Raw genomic sequence first — 19752 nt, 5'->3', positions numbered from 1 at the left:
GAGAGCACACATATGGGTGTCAGCTAATTTCTCAATGTTGTAGGCCAGAAGACAGTGATAAGAAATAATCAAAGTGATGAAACACAAGGACTTACAGCCAAGATTACTCTACCCAGCAATGCTATCATTTAGAATTTAAGGTCAGATAAAGTTTCAGAAACAAGAAAAGTTAAAAGACCTCATCTTCACCAAACCAGTATTACCTGAAATGCTAAAGGGTCTTCTTTGAGAATAAGTTAAAAAATATGAATAATAAAATGGCAATAAATACATATCTATCAACAATTGAATCTACAAATCAAAATAAACAAGGAGTCTAATGAACAAAACAAACTGGTGAATAAAATTGAACCAGAGACCTGGAAACATGGAACAGATTTGACAGATCTCAGAGGGAAATGTGTGTGTGTGTGTGTGGAGGGGGTGGGGGGGCAGGAGGGAGGAGATTCACCAAAAAACTTATATGCATACATGCATTTCCCATGGACATAAATAATAAAATAGGGTGGTGAAAGTCTGGGACAGGATGGGATTTGGGTGGAGTGGTGCAATGGGGGTGGGGTAGAGGGAACATCTGTAATGCTCTCAACAATAAAGAGTTTTTTAAAAGTAACAGCAATATCAACTAATATAACAAAAGAAATAAAAGTCATGTAAGAAAAATGAAAGATACAATTCACAAAGAAAGTATTTTGCATCCTATAATAAAGTGTTGGCTATTACCCTAAAAGTAGTAAATGGAAAGAAGTAATAAAGACCAAGGCCCAACTCACTCAGAGCTATGGGATCAGTGGGCATTTCTGTTGGGGAAACTGCATCATTATCTTTTAGAAAATACAACCAAAAATCTTAAATAGATTTATACATTAAAAAATCGAAGCCAAAACCTTCAAGGGAAGTCTTAAGCAAGTTTGTAAGAGACCAAGAAGATGGAGTTGAAGAATTATCAGCAGATGCAGGGTATGCTTCACAAACATGTACTTCCTCCAAGTTCCTTTACAAAGCCTTTTATCCCTTATTCAGAAAAGGATAACATCATTTCAAAAGTCTGAGAAACTTTTTAATAGAGATAGTACTCATAAGATAAACTATGGAGGTTGATTTTTCTTTATACAGAAGGATGATGAGGCACATTGCAAGGCTGCAAATGCTCTTTAGTATCAGAGGATGAGCTATTTGAATCACTGGTAGAGATAACATTATCAAACATAATACAATCTCAAAAGTGACATGAGTTTAGTACTTCAACTCACTTAATAAAACATTTTTAAAATTTACCAAGTAGGAGGCACTGTACTGGGCAGAGATGACCAAGACATGGCTTCTGCCCTTAAAAAGCTCACAATTTAGATCAGCAATGTCCAACAGAACTTTCTGCAAAGACAGAAATAGTTTGCATCTCTGCTATTCACTATAGTAGCCACTAGCTACATGTGGAGTACTGAGCATTTGAAATGTGTCTTGTACAAATGAGGAATTGAATTTTTAATTCTTGTTTAATTGTAATTAATGTAAATTTAAAATGCCACATGTGGCTAGTGGTTCCCACATTGGACAGTGCAGATATTGATATATACACTATAACTAATCTAGAAGTATTATAATTAATACCATAAAATGATCATTATTATATACTTACCTCATTTAGTATGCTTTCCAATGTTGGAGGAGTATCAACTTGAGGAATATCAAACTCCTTGTCATCAATCTAAATAGAGAAAAGAAATTAATGCTCACACAATGATGCTTTCCCTCTTACAATCATATGTTTTAATTAATTTCAAACCATTATCAATTAAGAGACACACATACCACCAAACTAATCACATGAGAACCAACTCAATAAAAATCCATGGTAATAAGGATCAGGTCAAAAGACTATAGAACTGTTTCCTTTCCCATCCACCTATCAGTGATTATAAAGACAAATATGCACTGACTATACCATCCCCACAGCCCTTTCCAGAAAGCTTCTGTTGAAGGAAATTGGCATCTGCTTTCTTAGACATGACAAAACAGTATGTTTTATGACAATCCCTAATTTTCTAAGTTAAGACATAAGTCATATAAGCTATATACACAAAGGTCTGACATTGCATTTGTTAGTCATTTCATAAATGATGGTGAGATTAATTAGGTCAAACAATTTGTCATTAAATATTCTCATGGGCGAGGGGGAATCGCTATGTAAACATTCTAAACTTACCACTAGCTCTATGATTTTAAATCATTTAATATAGTGGCACTTCAGTTTCTTCTTTTATAAAATGGATTGCCAGAGTATTGTAAAGCTCAAATGAGAACATGTAATAAAGTATCTCATAAACTAAAATGAACTATACAAATGAAGAGTGATAGTACCTCATAAAACTGTACACACTCTTATTAATCCATGCAAAAATGATAGATTTAAAGTTTCTGAGTTATTAAGTACAGTCTAATCAACATTTCTGTTAAATTCATCACTTAACAAAAATTGAATTTTACCAGATCATTTTTGAACTCCAGTTCCTTGTCCAGATCTATGTAGGAGAACTTTGAAAGTGAAGCTTCTAGATTGAAAGATTTATTCAGTTCTTCTTCAGTAATCTTGGCACAGAGGCTCTGTTCCACATTTTCATGGTCTGGTTCATTTTCCATATTTACTTTTAAGAGCTGTATTCAGTCAATCCAAGCAAGTTATTGTTTGTTTTGTTTTTTGGCCTTAAATCATGATGACCAGAATGATGATCTCTTTTCAAAAAAGAAAATAATACGTTGTTTAGATTTCCTCAACAGAACATTCTGAAGACTTATTTGGTCAGACTTTTGGGGAAACTTAATCATCTGATTATAGGCAAAGGGAAATTAAAACAAGGGTATGAGGTATGATATGGAGCTGAGTTTCTATGGGAGCATAAAGGAAGAACATCTATCTCAGGAGTCTAGGAAGGAACCCACCACCCAAAGTCTTAAGTCTGGTGATAGAGACAGACTTGGGATAAACGCAGTCACCAAACCTGGTAATAATTAGATTTATGTTCCTAAGAGCATAAAGGGCAAACTGGTGCCAAAAGCTACAATTAACCCTTTCCTCACATTCTTAAACCTCAGAGTAGATCTCCAAGTACTCTGTAGATAAGCATATAGACCAATGTTTTCACTGGCATCTATACAGGACCACAGATCCCTCAGGGGCCTTGGGCAAACACAAAGAGCCCAAAATGAATAGCTAGTCACCTAATATGACACTAGTAAATCTAAGGGTTAAGATCTATCAGAGTAGGCAACAATGATGCTGAAATAAAATAATTCCACAACCAACTAGAGATTTCTAGAAAGAAAGCCAGTCATATAGAAACATGGACATTTTCAGGGAAAACTGAAATACTTTTAAGAAAAGTGCACTTTTTTTTTGTAGATTTCACAGCGCTAAATAATACAATGTTATACCAAAAAGAAACAGATGGCCAGACTAGCATGGCTTAGTGGTTGAGCGTCAACCTATGAACCAGGAGGTCACGGTTCTATTCCCGGTCAAGGCACATGCCTGGGTTGCAGGTTTAATACCCAGTAGGGGGCATGCAGGAGGCAGCCAATCAATTATTCTTGCTCATCACTGTTTCTATTTCTCTCCCTCTCCCTTCCTCTCTGAAATCAATAAAAATATACATTTTTTAAAAGAAACAGATAATTTTGTTTATTCGCAAAGTTGTCTAGCACGCAATTACCTGCAAAATTTCTAGAAAACTAAAAACACAGTCAGGAAAAAGTAATTATAAGTGTAGAGATTAAATTTACTTTTAAATGTTTTTAGTTTATGTTATAATTGGACTCCAATTGACCAAACTTTTAAAAATCCATCACTTAGCTCTACCTGTTTCAAATAAAGAAATAAAAATATGAAAACAGAAACAATGCCATAGTAATAATGATAATTAAAAAAAAAAAAACACCTCTCCCCACCATACAAACTCCTCTCTTACCCCTTAGTGAAGTGAAGGAGGAAAAAAAAAAAAAAAAAAAAAAAAAAAAGGCTGACAACCACTGAGCCATTGAAAGAGCTAATTTTTTAAAGGCTGTAGGGCATGTTGTTGTTTTTTAAATATATAGCATGCCTAAAATACAAAATGTTATCTAATTAGCTCATTTTTTTATTTTCTTTATTTTATTTTTTCCATCACAATTAATTCTTTTTTAAAAAAAATATATTTTATTGATTTTTTACAGAGAGGAAGAGAGAGAGATAGAGAGCCAGAAACGTTGATGAGAGAGAAACATCGAACAGCTGCCTCCTGCACACCCCCCACCGGGAATGTGCCCGCAACCAATGTACATGCCCTTGACCGGAATCAAACCTGGGACCCTTCAGTCCGCAGACCGACGCTTTACCACTGAGCTAAACCGGTTTCGGCAACACAATTAATTCTTCATATCCCCATACTTAAAATTAATTTCACTTCCTTAAGTGTTTCAGTTTTGTCATACTAAAAAAATTAATATCTACTATGTGTAAGACTCATGAAGACTGTTTTTTAAGGGCTGAAACCAATTTTTTCTAGCTAGTACATTTGGCATATTATCAAATATAGACTAATTTCTTTCACATGCCACAGAAGATAGACTCTAGGGCTTTTATAAAACACATGCTATTAAATATATTCCTAAAAGACATAATTGAGGGTACTCTGTATCTGGCAACATTAGAAAGTATCCTTCCAATCTCAGTTACTAAATTACTGCTTCTTTTGCAATGAGCGAAATATGGTAGCAATATTAGCAATATTATATGCCTTTCTTCAAAGAAAACTGAGCTAGCTCATGAAAAGTTACTTCTTAATAAAGTTCACTCTTGCTTGTACTACTTAGCAAAAATTATTATAACTAGTCAAATTATTATAATATTTGCAAATATGCACAATTAAATTTATATTCAGTGATTCCTCAGGAAAGTTTCTGAGATTTATTCATATATAAATGAATTTTGTGCACCAGGCCTCTAAAAATATTTTAGAGGCCCGGTGCACAAAATTCATGCACAGAGAGGTAGGGGTCCCTCAGCCCAGCCTGCATGCTCTCACAATACAGACCCCCTGGGGGGATGTCCAACTGCTGGTTTAGGCCCGATTCCACAGCAGGATCGTGCCTAAACTGAAAGTTGGACATCTTTCTCCCAATCCAGGACGCTGGCTCCTAACTGCTCACCTGCCTGCCTAATCGCCCCTCACCACTCACCTGCCTGCCTGATCACCCCTAACCACCTCTACCTCGGCCCCACTGCTGCAACTTCCTCTGGAATGCCATTCAGCTGCCCAGCCTAATTAGCATATTATGCTTTTATTATTATAGATACATGCACTTAAATAGTAGAAAAGACTATAGAAAAAGAAATAAAGCTTTTATGTAAATTATCAATAACCTACAATGTTTCATTCTTTGCATTTGTTTTTCTAAAATAACTGAGAAAGGAAAACAACTTTTTCTAGCTCTTTTTATATCTCCTATGTGGAGTTAGAGGCACACAGAACTGCTCAGTCAGCATCTCTGAACAGCAATAAAAGAACATCATCCTGCCATGCTACCCTACTTCATTTCCAGCCTTCACCTCACTGAGCTCCTGTGATTGATGAGATGTGGTAGCAAAGTGAAAAGAACACAAGTCAAAGGGTCAATTAAAATCAGGTTTGAATCTAGACTTTACCAGTTCCTACCTATAACTTTGGTCAATCTGACTAACCTTTTGGAGCCCCTCTATTTCTACATTTGTAAAATGAACTTTCCTGTAGCTCTTTGTGTTCCCTACACAGAGCAGCAGCTCTTGTTTTGGGAAGGGCCCCTTCAAACCATGTGGTTCTTGTGGAGGCTGCCAATCAAAAATCTCAGAGGAAAGGCATGGGAGGGTAGGTGGGTGGGTGGAAAAAGGTCGACCAAAGAACTTGTATGCATATATGCATAACACCGACAAATGGAGGGGGGCAGGCTAGAAGGGAGTAAGTGTGTTTGTGTGTGTGTGTGTGTGTGTGTGTGTGTGTGTGTGTGTGTGTGTTGGGGGGTGGGGGTGGGGCATTTGTAATACTTTCAACAATGAAGATTTAATTTAAAAAATAAAATAAATAAATGTAAATCCCCTAGTAATAGAGATTGCCTAAAGTAACCAGAGTCCTTCACGGGGATTCATTAAAATGGAACTGGTGAGAAAGATCCATTTCCATTGTTCTCTAAACAATAAGTAATAAGGCTGGGCAGCACCCCGCCCCCCCCCCCCACCCTATTCTGCAGAAAAAGGAAATCATTTATTCAGTACACATCGACCAAACACCTACTTTGTGTCTGTTACTGGAAATCTACCTGCATAGACACAATTTACATTCTAAGTACAGATTCTCTAGCAAGAATGAAATCAACCCACAAACACAAGCAGGAGGAAAGAAGAGGAAAGAGTGTCCTGATATCATTCAAGTCGCAAGTTTCCAATTTTCTATGAAGTTAGCTCTCGTGGTTTGGATACATAAGCCAAAATACTCTCCCAATTTTCTTTTTTTGGTGACTTACAATTGAGAGTCCTAACTCCTAGGAATGCAACTACCTATTTTGCAAGAATAAATGACAAAGTGACTGTAAAGCATTAAAAATAATGCTTGGACACAGAATAGGTTTTCAAGAAATATTAGCTATTATCATTTAAAATTTCCTCAAAAATCACCAAATTCTTCTAAAGTTAAAGACTGTGAAACAAGAGCCAGTAACCCACACTAAGCTATCAGAAGAATACCTTATTGGAAGGATATGCTCCTAATATCATATTAGAAATTTATTTATGAGATGAATTGTGGGGTTTTGCCTAAGACTAGTACAGCTCCCAGCAAAGCAATACGTACACTTAATAATAATTTTAATTATGATAAGTATCTTATACTACTAATTCATTCTAAAATTATGCCTTTTTTTTATATCAGCTTCCTCTTTTGTCACTAACCAGCAGTTTTTCCTTTCTTTCAGTTGGTCAATAAATGTTTCCAACCCAAATAGACCTGCTGAGTCAAAAGGTCACAATGCTCATTTTTTTTAAAAGAGTTCACCAGAGCAGCTTCTGTAAACTTTTTAGAAACTGGGTGTGCCTGAACTTACCTGTCATAGGCAGAAAAACAGTGCCCAATGACGCCCTTTCTAATCCCCAGAACCCCTAACTGTTACATGTCAAAAGGGATCAGCAGATTTGATTAAATTCTAATTTTGAGTTGGGATATTTTCCTGGATTATCTGGTGGGCCCAATGTAATCACAAGGGTCTTTAACAGTGGGAAAGGGAGGCAGAAGAGCGTGTCAGAGGACGAGATGTGACAACAGAAGCAGAGAGATGCTATACTGCGGGCTTTGAAGATGAAGGAAGGGTGCCAAAAGACAAGGAATCCACTCAGTCTTTAGAAGCTGCAAAAGACAAGTAAAGGGATTCTCTCCTGGAGCCTCCAGAAGAAGCCAGCCCTGCCACAGCTTGAATTTAGCCTACTAAGACTGGTACTGAATTTGTGAACCACAGACCCGGACAGTAATAAATCTATGTTGTTTTAAGCTACTACATTTATGGCAATTTGTCACCATAACAATAGGGAACAAATGTACTAACAAATTTCAATTAATTTGTTTAGTAACATCTTCAACAATCTGAAATACTAACCCCTCCCTTCTAATTTGGTGTTGCCCAAATATTTATTGAGCAAGCTTTTCATTTCAATATGCAGAACAATGATGAAATGATTAATATATGACATTTAATATTACACTTGATGCTGATACTGCCTTCAGATATCACTTAAGTGCTATCTCAGTGCAGAGGTTGGCAATAAACTACTGATAATTTCCTCCTGAAATACAATTCTACAACTAGTTCTTCACCTAGTCATTGGGTAATCTAGTGTTTTTATCATTCTTAAGGCAATGCCATGCCAGACAGTATCTGCAGACAACACAACAGGTAACCTCAATTGTCTTAGTCTCTCCCAGAATGGAACCAAATTAATATAACAGAAAATATATGTCACAGAATCATATTACCCAATATATTGTCCTCTTCTGAGTGCTGATAAATGAATATTTTAATAGTTCTGATTTAAGATTATCTGATATCTTGGGAGCTTATACAACTTAACAAAAGGAAGATAAACAATCCAATCGAAAATGGGCAGAGGACCTAAATAGACACTTTTCGAAAGTGGACATACAGAAGCCCAAGAGACATATGAAAAAATGTTCAAAGTCACTAATCATCTGAGGGATGCAAATCAAAACGACAATGAGGTACTATCTCACACTTGTCAGAATGGCTACCATCAATAAGTCAACAAACCACAAGTGTTGGCGAGGATGTGGAGAAAAAAGAATTCTCACACACTGCTGGTGGGAATGCAGACTAGTGCAGCCACTATGGAAAACAGTATGGAGTTTCCTAAAAAATTAATAATAGAACTCCCATTTGATCCAATAATCCCACTTCTATGAATACATCCTAAGAAACCAGAAATAACTATCAGAAAGAATATATGCATCACTATGTTCACAGTAGCACAATTCACCATAGCTAAGATTTAGAAACAGCCTAAGTGCCCATCAGCAGGTGAGTGGATCTAAAAACAAGTGATGCATCTATACAATGGAATACTATGCTGCTATAAAAAAGACAGAACTCTTACCATTTGCAACGGCAAGGATGGACCTGGATAGTATTATCTAAGAGAAATAAGTCAGTTGAGGAAGATAAGTATCACAGATATCACTCATTTGTGGAATATAATGAACAACATAAACTGATAAACAAAAATAGATCAAGACATAGAAGCATTGATCAGACCGTCAAACCTCAGTGGAAAGGCAAATGAGGGTGTGAGGGGGGATGGTAAGAGATCAACCAAAGAACTTGTATGCATGCATATAAGCATAACCTATGGACACAGACAGTGGGGGACGCCTGGGCTGGGGGCAGGACCAGGTAGGAAGAGGTCAATGGGGGAAAAAGGAGACATACGTAATACTTTCAAAAATAAAGAATTTAAATAAAAAATAAATAATAAAAGATTATCAGATATCTTGATAGTTCCCAAGGTTGTTCCCTCTTAATTAATAAAATATTCCCAACCAATTAATAGATTCAAGGACCATTTAAAAATATATTCATATAAATAATATAAACAGCAATGGCCCCATTATAACATTGGCCAAATGAATAATAACTCTAGAATGTGACCTAGATTAAGATAGGTTAATGTGGAACTCTTTCAACAGTTTTATTGTTGTTGTTTGCTTGTTTTCTTACTTTGGCAAATGTTCCCAACTGTTCTCAAGTTCCAGGATCCTAGAACTTTTCACATTACAGTGAAATCAACTCAAGTATGTGGTTTTGTTTTTTAATTTACTGTATCCCAGAAAGCTATAACAAAATCATGATATGCAAACAAGTTTACATGCCAACTTTGTTTCTAGCTTCCCAATCCAAGTTATTTTTTTTTTCTTTCACTTACTTCTTTGTTTTTTTATGTCTTCTTGTGGTTTGTTTTGTAAAGAAAAATACAATAGAGGATTAACTTCTATTAGTTTTCTACTATATTTCTTGGGTAAATGGACTCATCTTTAACAGCTCCCCAATGCCTACAGGATAAAATTCCTAATTCTAAGCCTATGATTCCAGACATCAGATGAGCTGGCCCTACTTTCCTTTACAACTAAACTCGCTGTTTGAATTCAGTCCTTTAAGAATAGCTTCCACTTTCTCTCCATGTCTACTCACTCTGCTTGACCTTCCCTTTCCCTTTCTTCTCCATTTATCTAAGTTCCTTCCTTCTTTCCTTCCTTCCTTCTGGACAACTTCCCCCAAGCGTCCTCTAAATCCAGAATGCATATCTTCGTTAGCATAGTGCCAGGCAACTTTCCTCACATTGATTCATTATAATGTACCATGTGACTAGGTCTTTTCTCCCCAGCTATACAATAAAAATGGGACCATGCTTCTCTGTATATTCCACATCACCGGGCTCACTAACTTGCATAGCTATGTAAACATTCAATAATTATTTGCTTATTAACACAGAAACTGGAAGGTGAGAAAAACACCTGTCTTACAAATTAAATACATCAGTTTTATTACCTGTAACTGCTAAGCTTCAGAGGACACTGTCTCACAGATTTTAGGAATCTACACCATAATAAGCCAAGTTATAACTGAGTTCTACCTTTATTTATTCAGGCTTGACAACTACTGCTGATCATATTCATCCTTCAGATAGCAGCTAAAACTTTGATTCCTAAAAAAAACTTTTTTGTCCTACTCAACTATGGTAGCTAGGCTCCTGGTTTAATATGTACTTACTTATATTGTTCTCTTTTATTACACTAACTAGAGGCCTGATGCACAAAAATTGTGCAAGAGTAGGCCTTCCTTCCCCTGGCTGCCGGCACTGCTTCCCTCTGGCACCCAGGACAGGGTTTCCCTCGAAGCCCCGGCTTCATCGGGAAGGCCGTCAGGAAGGACGTCTGGAAGGATGTCTGGTCTAATCAGCATATTACACTTTTGTTATATAGGATTACATCATTTTTTCAGTGTCTGAACCACCATTCCCTTCCCTCTATTGAAATGAAGGTTCCAGGAGAGCAAAGATCTGTCTTTTTCACCATTGTATTTCCAATGCCTAATTCCACTGCCTAATCGACCCACCAATTCAGCCAGCCAGTCATCCCCTCCCTCCTTATCTAGATACTAGTAAACAGCCAAGCAATACTTCGCTACTGGTTTCCAGAGCCTCAAATAGCAGTTCTGGTCATTCAAAATTAGATGTGGTTAGTCGTTCTACCCCAAAAAGCCTCCCACCTTGCAAGTTCCTTTCTTTATATCTAGTTGAGATTTTTTTTTTAATCCCTAACACTGATTTTATCTTTTAGTGAACATTTTGCTCATGTGTAAAATGATACAAACTCCACAAATTCAGATGTTTCATGTTCTTTTATATTAATTCAGCCTATAAGCCAAGGTGAAAATATATCTTATGTCCATTCAATTTACAGGAATTCATCTATTATCTCTAACAAAGGGAAAGAGGGGGGAGGGGGAAATGATTCACAAAGAGCCAGGGACTCTATATACTATTCCACTCAGTAACCACGTGCTTCAGAGGGAGCCTGGGAGAGGAAATGGATATCTGCTGTCCTTTGGTTAGTCTCAGTTTTTGCATGCATTAGCAATCAATTTCATCTGTGCTCACAATATCAAACAGCATGCTGTTCCAACATGGAGCAAAAACTGGCTGTGTTGGACTTCCTGACAGATCCTGTGTCAATGCCTAACATGACTCTTTCCCAGGGTACTTTGAAAGTACTCAATTTTCAAGGGCACTCAATTTCACCTTACTGGGAAGCAGACCCTGTGTTAGATGCAATGCTCTCTATACTGAGATGAGTTGCTTACCTGACCCGTGAGTTTCTTTCCAAGAAAAGGCACATTAGGTATCTATGAACCACAGTGCTTAGAGCTGTCACTAAATGCCCAGAAAATGCCCATAAGGCTGTTTCTTTTTCTCTTCTCTTGGTAAATGTCTAAATGAGAAGAGTGGTCATTTAAAACTTAGGAAGTACATACAGAACAACAAATATTAAAAAGAAAAGTGAAGGAAAAGAAGAGTGCTTGATATGGAACATTCTCAAGGAATTCATATGGTTGGGACAAAAACTAGCCTAAACAAATTTAAGAAGAATTAAATCATACCAAGCATATTCTCCAACCACAACGCTTTAAAATCTGAAGTCAACTGCAAGAAGAAAGCTGGAAACCCACAAATATGTGAAGATTAAACATGTTACTGACCAATGACTAAGTCAAAGAATAATAAAAGAGATCAAAAGATACACAGAAACAAATGGGAATGACAATACCATATATCAAAATTTTTTGGATGCAGCAAAAGTGGTAATAAAAGGGAAGTTTACAGCATTACAGGCCTACCTCAATAAAAATGAAAAATCTCAAGGAAACAACCTAACATTTCACCTTAAAGAACTAGAAAAAGAACAAACCAAGCCCAAAGTCAACAAAAGGAAGGAAAATAATAAAAATGAGGGCAGAATTAAACAAAAATAGAGAACAAAAAGACAAAAAAAAAAAAAATGCAATAAAGACTGGTTCTTTGAAAACATAAATAAAACTGATATCTCTAGCTAGATTTACTAAGAAAAAAAGAGAAAAGACCCAAATAAACAATATCAGAAATGGAAGAGGAGAAATCACAATGAACACTACAAAACTAAAAAGCACTACACAAGAATACTATTAAAAGCTATACACCATCAAACTTGATAACTTAGAAGAAATAAACAAGTTCTTAGAAATATATAACACTGGAGGCTCAGTGCACAAATTTGTGCACAGGTGGGGTCCCTTGGGGTGGCCTGTGGTGATTGGGCCCCATCTCGCACTCCAATCCTCGAAGGTCCACCTGGCACCTGGCACCACTCCCTCACCTGCTCCACCATCCAGCCATGTTCTGCACCAACCCCTGGTGGTCAGCGCACTTCATAGCAAGCAGTTGAATTCCCAAACTCCCAGTCAAACAATTTGTATGTTAGGCTTTTATTTAATAGGAGGTTTCCTAGGCCAAATCATGAAGAATTAGAAAATCTAAATAGACTGTTCATCAGTAACAGTCATCAAAAACTCTCAAAAAAATAAATAAATAAAAGTATAGGGCCAGATGGTTTCACTAGTGAATTCTACCAAACATTCAAAGAAGATTTAATACCTATGCTTCTCAAACTCTTCCAAAAATAGAACAGGTAATATTTCCTAACTTGTTACCTTAATACCAAAACCTGGCAAGAAAAACAAAAAGAAAATGAATATACATGCAAAAATTCTAAACAAAATACTAATAAATTGAATACAATAAAACATTGGGGTTCCTTCCAGGGGCACAAAGATGATTCAACATACACATATCAATCAATGTGATAAATCACATTAATGAAATAAAGGATAAAATCATAGACATATCAATTGATGCAGAAAAAGCATTTGACAAAATCTAATACCCTTTCTTATTAAAAACTCTCAGCAAGGTGGGAATAGAAGGATCATACCTCAACATAATAAAAGCCATATATGATAAACCCTCAGCCAACATCATACTCAATGGGCAAAAACTAAAACCATTTCCCCTAAGAACAAGAACAAGACAGGGATGCCCACTCTCACCACTCCTGATTGACATAGTACTAGAAGTATTAGCCATTGCAATTAGACAAGAAGAAGAAATAAAAGGCATCCAAATTGAAAAAGAAGTAAAGCTGTCCTTATCTGCAGATGACATAATATTGCACATAAAAAACCTGAAAGACTCCATCAAAAAAACTATTACACTTAATAAATGAATTCGGCAATGTAGCAGGACATAAAATTAATGTCAATAAATATATGGCATTTCTATATACCAATAGTGAACTTACAGAAAGAGAGACTAAAAAGGCAATCCCATTTACCATTGCACCAAAAAAATTAAGATATCTAGGAATTAACTTAACTAAGGAGGTAAAAGACCTATACGTGGAAAACTACACGACACTGAAAAAAGAGATAGAGGAAGACATAAACAGATGGAAGAACATACCATGTTCATGGATTGGTAGAATCAGCATCATTATAATTTCTATACTATCCAAAGCAATCTATAGATTCAATGCATTCCCCATTAAAATACCAATGGCGTATTTCACAGACCTAGAAAGAACTCTCCAAAAATTCATCTGGAATAAAAAAAAGACCCCGAATAGCCACAGCAATCCTGAGAAAGAACAAAGCAGGTGGGACCTCAATACCAGATTTCAAGCTGTATTACAAAGCCACTATTCTCAAAACAGCCTGGTACTGGTACAAGAACAGACATATAGACCAACGGAATAGAATAGAGAACCCAGATATCGACCCAAACCACTATGCACAATTAATATTTGACAAAGGAGGTATGAACATACAATGGAGTCAAGACAGTCTCTTCAATAAATGGTGTTGGGAAAATTGGACAGATACATACAAAAAAATGAAACTAGACCACCAACTTATACCATACACAAAAATAAACTCAAAATGAATAAAGGACTTAAACAGAAGACGGGAAACCATAAAAATACTAGAGGAATCCACAGGCAGAGAAGTCTCAGGCATGCCGAAGCAATTTCTTCACCAATACCGCTTCTAGGGCAATAGAAACTAAAAAGAAAATAAACAAATGGGACTACATCAAAAGCTTTTGTACAGCAAAAGAAAGCCCACTGAATGGGAGAACATATTTGCAAATGTCATTACAGATAAAGGTTTAATCTCCAACATCTACAGGAAACTTCTACAACTTAATAAAAGATAAATAATCCAATTTAAAAATGGGCAACGGACCTAGAATCTTTTCAAAAGAAGACAGGAGGAAGGCCAAGAAACATATGCTCAAAGTCACTAATCATCCGAGAGATGTAAATCAAAACGACACCTGTCAGAATGGCAATCATCAATTAATCAACAAAAGACAAGTGCTGGCAAGGAAATGGAGAAAAAGGAACCCTCCTGCACTGCTGGTGGGAATGCAGACTGGTGCAACCACTGTGAAGAACAATATGGAATTTCCTCAAAAAACTAACAATGGAATTCCCATTTGACCCAGTATTCCCACTCCTAGGAATATATCCTAAGAAACTAGAAACACCAATCAGAAAGGATATATGCACCTCTATGTTCATAGCAGCACAATAGCTAAGATTTGGAAACAGCCCAGATTAAAAAGCTATGGTACATATATGGTGACAGAGGGAGACTGGACTTTGGGTGGTGAGTACATAATGCAATATATAGATGATGTATTATAAAACCATACACTTGAAACTTATGCAATGTTATTAAGCAATGTCACCCCAATAAATTTAATTTAAAAAATAAATGACATGTTTTAAAAAGGAACCCAGGCCAAGGTGGCTCCCTGGATTCGATTTCCGGTCAGGGCACATAGCCAGTTTGCAGGTTCAATTCCCAGTCAGGGTGTGTATGGAAGGCAATCTTTTGATGTTTCTTTCTCATATCAATGTTTTCTCTCTCTCTCCCTGCACTGTCCCCACTTCCCTCTCTCTAGAATCAATGAAAAACATATCCTCAGGTGAGGATTAAAAAAAAAAAAATGCCTGAGATCTGCCTGCATATGGTGCTAAATTATTATTATGAACACAACTCTTAATAGCCTCATTCTAGAAAACAAAAATCTAAATCCTCTGCAACAAATACAAGAAGAACTAAGTCTACAAATAGCTATTATGTATAAACCCTAACATTATTCATCAGTTTCATATCAACGTGTTTGAGGCAACAAGTAAAACGAATGAAAAAGTGTCACTTCTTTCCAGCTTCTAAGAAGTTCCCCACTATTACAATAATCTCAAAGACTCACCCCAACCTCAGAGAACTCCTCCTAAGAAGCACATGAACCTTGTGCTTCATGTAGGCTGAAATATATTATTTTTTTCTTCCTCACTAAACCGGGATGGGTGAAAAGTTAAATTCACAGAAGGTAGGATTCCATTCACTTGTAGACTGAGTAGATGGTGGCCTTCCCATTCATCTTAATTAACTACCAATTAATTGTCACCTCAGGTTGTCTTGGTAAGGTGTCAAGGAGGATGTACAGGCACAAGAGATTTATTTTTAAGAAGAGCAAGAAGAGGCTTCTAGCTCAATTGCAGAGGGAAAAATCTATTTGGTTATGGTTAAAACATCCCAGTACTTTCACCACCTTTCCTCTGGAAAAATGCCCCTCCTTCCCTCCAACCATGTAATTGGTGGTACTGCCAATCAAATACCATATCTGCCTAGCCAGGAGAGTAGGCAGAGGACATTCTTGTGTCCCATTTGGCCAAGCAGTGCCATTCCCAAGGTTTTGTAAATACTGAAGGTAGGAGTTTTCTCTTTAATCTGGGTGCTTGGAAACTTGAAAGATGTAACACGGGAGCTATTATACAGAATGGAGATAATTCAAACATTAATTCAAAGTTCAGTTAAGAATAGAACAGCTTAATCTTACAAATATACACATATGACACCTGAAGCTGTGGGTCAAGATAATCTATTTAAACTCTGTGGAAGCTATAAAAAGATCAAAAGTTCAAAACAACAATGCGGTACCATCTCACACCTGTCAGAATGGCTAACATCAACAAATCAACAAATGACAAGTGTTGGCGAGGTGGCGGAGAAAAAGGAACCCTCGTGCACTGCTGGTGGGAATGCAGACTGGTGCAACCACTGTGGAGAACAGTATGGAGTTTCCTCAAAAAAACTGAAAAATGGAACTCCCATTCGACCCAGTAATCCCACTCCTAGGAATATATCCTAAGAAACCAGAAACATCACTTAGAAAGGAAATATGCACCCCTATGTTCATAGCAACACAATTTACAATAGCTAGGATTAGGAAACAGCCTAGATGCCCATCAGCAAATGACTGGATCAAAAAACTATGGTACATCTACACGATGGAATACTATGGTGCCATAAAAAAGGAATTCTTATAATTTGCAGCAACCTGGATGGAATTGGAGAACATCATGCTGAGTGAAATAAGCCAGTCAATGAAAGAGAAACACCACATGACCTCACTCGTTTATGGATAATAAAGAACATTATAAACTGATGAACAAAAAGATAAAGCAACAAACAGACTGTCAAATTACAGCTGGGAGGATAGGGAGATATGGGGGAGATAAGAGATCAACCAAAGGACTTGTATGCATGCATATAAGCAAAACCAATGGACGAAAAACTTGGGGGGGGGGGCATGTATGAGAGGGGGGGCAATGGAAAGGTATGTACACATATAATACCTTAATAAAAAAAAGTAAAAAAAAAGTTAAATATACTTCATTAAGTTCTAAAGGCCTTACTTTTCATTCCCATACATAACTGACATTTGATATCTCAATGGTTGAAATGTCTACAAAAAGAGTGAGATACAGTTAAAAATCATCAAGATGTCCCAATATTCTGAAAGACATAAAATATTCACCTGCTTTCGAAGCTGGAAGGAAAACATCCATCCAGGAACAAAGGATAATCAATATATTACTCTTAGAGCTCTGGAATTTTTTCACATGTAACTATGTATCTTTAACATATCAAGCCCAATCATTCAACCACAATCCTCCCCGACCGGCACACTTATCTTTATTCTGCACTCTACGGAACAAGCCAGCCATTGCCAGAGGTTTCACTATCTATTCTTTGCTTACATTTAATCATGAGCAAACCCCTATCTTATGCAAACATATATAGATCCTCCAACCCATCTGTATTAAATATACTTCAGCCTAACCAGTGGTCAAGGACAACAGTGGGGTGGGGGCATGCGTGGGGACGGGTGGGGGATGGGAAAGGGGGGATGAGGACATATATGTGATAGCTTAATCAATAAAGAAATTAAAATAAATAAATAAATAAATAAATTATATATATATATATATATATATATATATATATATATATATATATATTTTTTTTTTTTTTTTTTTTTCAAACACACACACCGGACATGTAATTTTCTGACCATCACAGACATCTGTAGTAGAGCTGATGCCACAAATTATCATCCATGTTTGTTCGGCTTGGGTTTTTGGTTTTTGAAGGGGTACTTTGAAGGAGGTGGGAGGTCAGGAAGGTATGGTAGAGGGTGGGTGGGGCAATGCAGAGGGACACAAGCCTTCCAGTCCATTCTCGGATTGGTGGAGTATGGAAGATACATGCTTAGTTGGAGAAGGCTCAGGTGTTCTTGATTACCCATGCCATGGAGCCTCTCTCTCTGATCTCCCTCCATCCCACCCTAATCTCCTTTGAAAAACACCCAAACACTTTAGGCCGCTGTTTCCCTTCTTCCTGAGGTACCAACTTGAGAAAAACTAACCCGGACATAGGAGTGGCCTCAAACGCTAGAGACCCACCGGTCCCCTTGCTGCCCTCCCTCTGGGACACTCCTTGCAGGCAGAGTAAGTGGGACCAGCCTCACAGAGTGCGTCTCAATCCCAAGAGGTGGACACCCCAGCCATGCCCCAGCCTCACACTTGGGGAGCACACTCATCCCAGTCCTCGAGGGATGGAGGGGCCTACACCTGTGCCCCGAGCCCCAAAGGCGGCTGCACACCTGTTCCATCCCCGGGGAGGCGTGTATCACCACCGGCCTCCTGCTCTCACGGTCTGGGGGGGGCGGGTGCACCTGTCTCTCAGCCTCCCATTCTCTTGCAACCAACAAGTGGAAACTGCCCGACCCAGTCCCAGGCCAAACGGAGGGCACACCCTTCCTCCCCAGGGTCAGCCCCGCCCGGCCGGTGGGCCCCAGGCCAGTCAGCCGGTCAGGGGCCGCTCCGTCCGCCACCCCGAGGCCGCGCAGCTGTCGCGCGGGGGGAAAGGGCGGCAGCTCAGGGAGCCGACGGGCGTCCTCTTCCTCCTCCCCCCCCCCCCCCCCCCCGGGGTACAGCCCCTCCCAGCACCGCCGGCCCAGCCCACACTGTACCTGCGCCCGTAGCCGCGCCAGCCCCGACCCCGGCCCACGAGACCCCGCCCCCTGCCCCAGCCTCACGCACGCACGCATGCGCAGTGCCTCCTACCCTCCTGTCCCTGCTGGCCAAGCTTCCGCTTTCCTCCCGCACCCGGGTCTCTCCGGGGCGGGCCCCGCCTCTACGCCACGCCCTCGTTTAAAGGGCCAGAAACACTCCGTCTCAGCCCAGGTAGTTTAAGGGTGATTTACATCTTTGGGAACAGGAGAATGGAAATATCAGAGGAGGAGTGCAGACCAATACATAGAGATCCCTGATCTAAGAGGAACCCATTTCCAGCCCTATGTCAATGAATTTAGCCTTTAAGAAAATGAACCTACTATCTTCAGCGATTCCAGAAAGGCAATTGATTCCCAGGCTTTTGGAGATTGCAACCAGTAATTTTTTTCTATCATTCTTTTGAAAGAGGAACGTAGAATTGTCAGCTTTAATTTTTCCAAATAAGGACAGTAAACACACACACACACACACTAAAAACTATTATTTTCTAATTTATGTACATTGCTCTGCAAAAATAGATCTTAACACCAAAAAATATAGGAGACCCACACTCTCAAATAAAGAAAATATGTTTTAAATGGGTAAAAACATATTGATTTCTCTCCTTCTGAAGATGACAGTTTTCAGGACAAACTCTTTTAGAGGCTCCACTCCGGGTGGGAAAAATTAAAAAATAAATTAAAAAGGCCACACGCTAATCTGACAAGCTCAGGGAAGGCCTGCATGGCAGTCTTACAAACTCAAAGGCCTAAAGTAACTGGCAATGGGTAGTCTGAAATTAAAACTTTAACTAAAAGCAGTTAACGTGGGTAGTCTTGTCCTAGGCCAGTATCTTCCTGGATAAAGGTCAATCTTTACCTTAACTGAACCTATTGTCTTTTTGCATCTAAGTAAGATAGCATACCTGTGAAATGTCAGGGTGATTTGTAATTTCCCTTTCTCTGGGCCCCTCAGGGCACAACCGAAGGCCCTGGGCGCCAGGATGGAGACCATAAATTCCTCCATTGTTATTGTTATCTTGTTCATTGTTGACTGTTAACTATCCTGTACCTATTTAAGTAAAAGAAGTATGGGTCTATCATTTTACTTTTTATCCAATCCCAGGGATTCCTCTCCCTTTGCTTTCTCCTGCCTCCCTAATCTATCACCAATTTATCTATCACCA

The 19752-nt window shown here is 38.2% G+C and overlaps 1 protein-coding gene across 1 annotated transcript in view; it reads right to left on the bottom strand.

Moving 5' to 3' along the window:
- VPS8 (VPS8 subunit of CORVET complex) overlaps positions 1-18653 on the bottom strand; it is a 235378-nt gene extending 216725 nt beyond the window's left edge. Inside the window, exons 1-3 of the mRNA XM_084872527.1 lie at positions 18545-18653; positions 2488-2733; positions 1640-1708 (exon numbers count right to left, since the gene is read on the bottom strand). Of these exons, the coding sequence (XP_084728653.1) occupies positions 1640-1708; positions 2488-2640 (222 nt within the window). The 5' untranslated portion in view covers positions 2641-2733; positions 18545-18653. The remainder of the gene's footprint in view (positions 1-1639; positions 1709-2487; positions 2734-18544) is intronic.
- Between the last annotated feature and the right edge of the window lie 1099 nt (positions 18654-19752).

Source organism: Pipistrellus hanaki, assembly GCF_964339955.1.
Source record: "Pipistrellus hanaki genome assembly, chromosome: 2".
Taxonomy (NCBI): Eukaryota; Metazoa; Chordata; class Mammalia; order Chiroptera; family Vespertilionidae; genus Pipistrellus; species Pipistrellus hanaki.
This window is presented reverse-complemented; position numbering and strand designations above follow the sequence as displayed.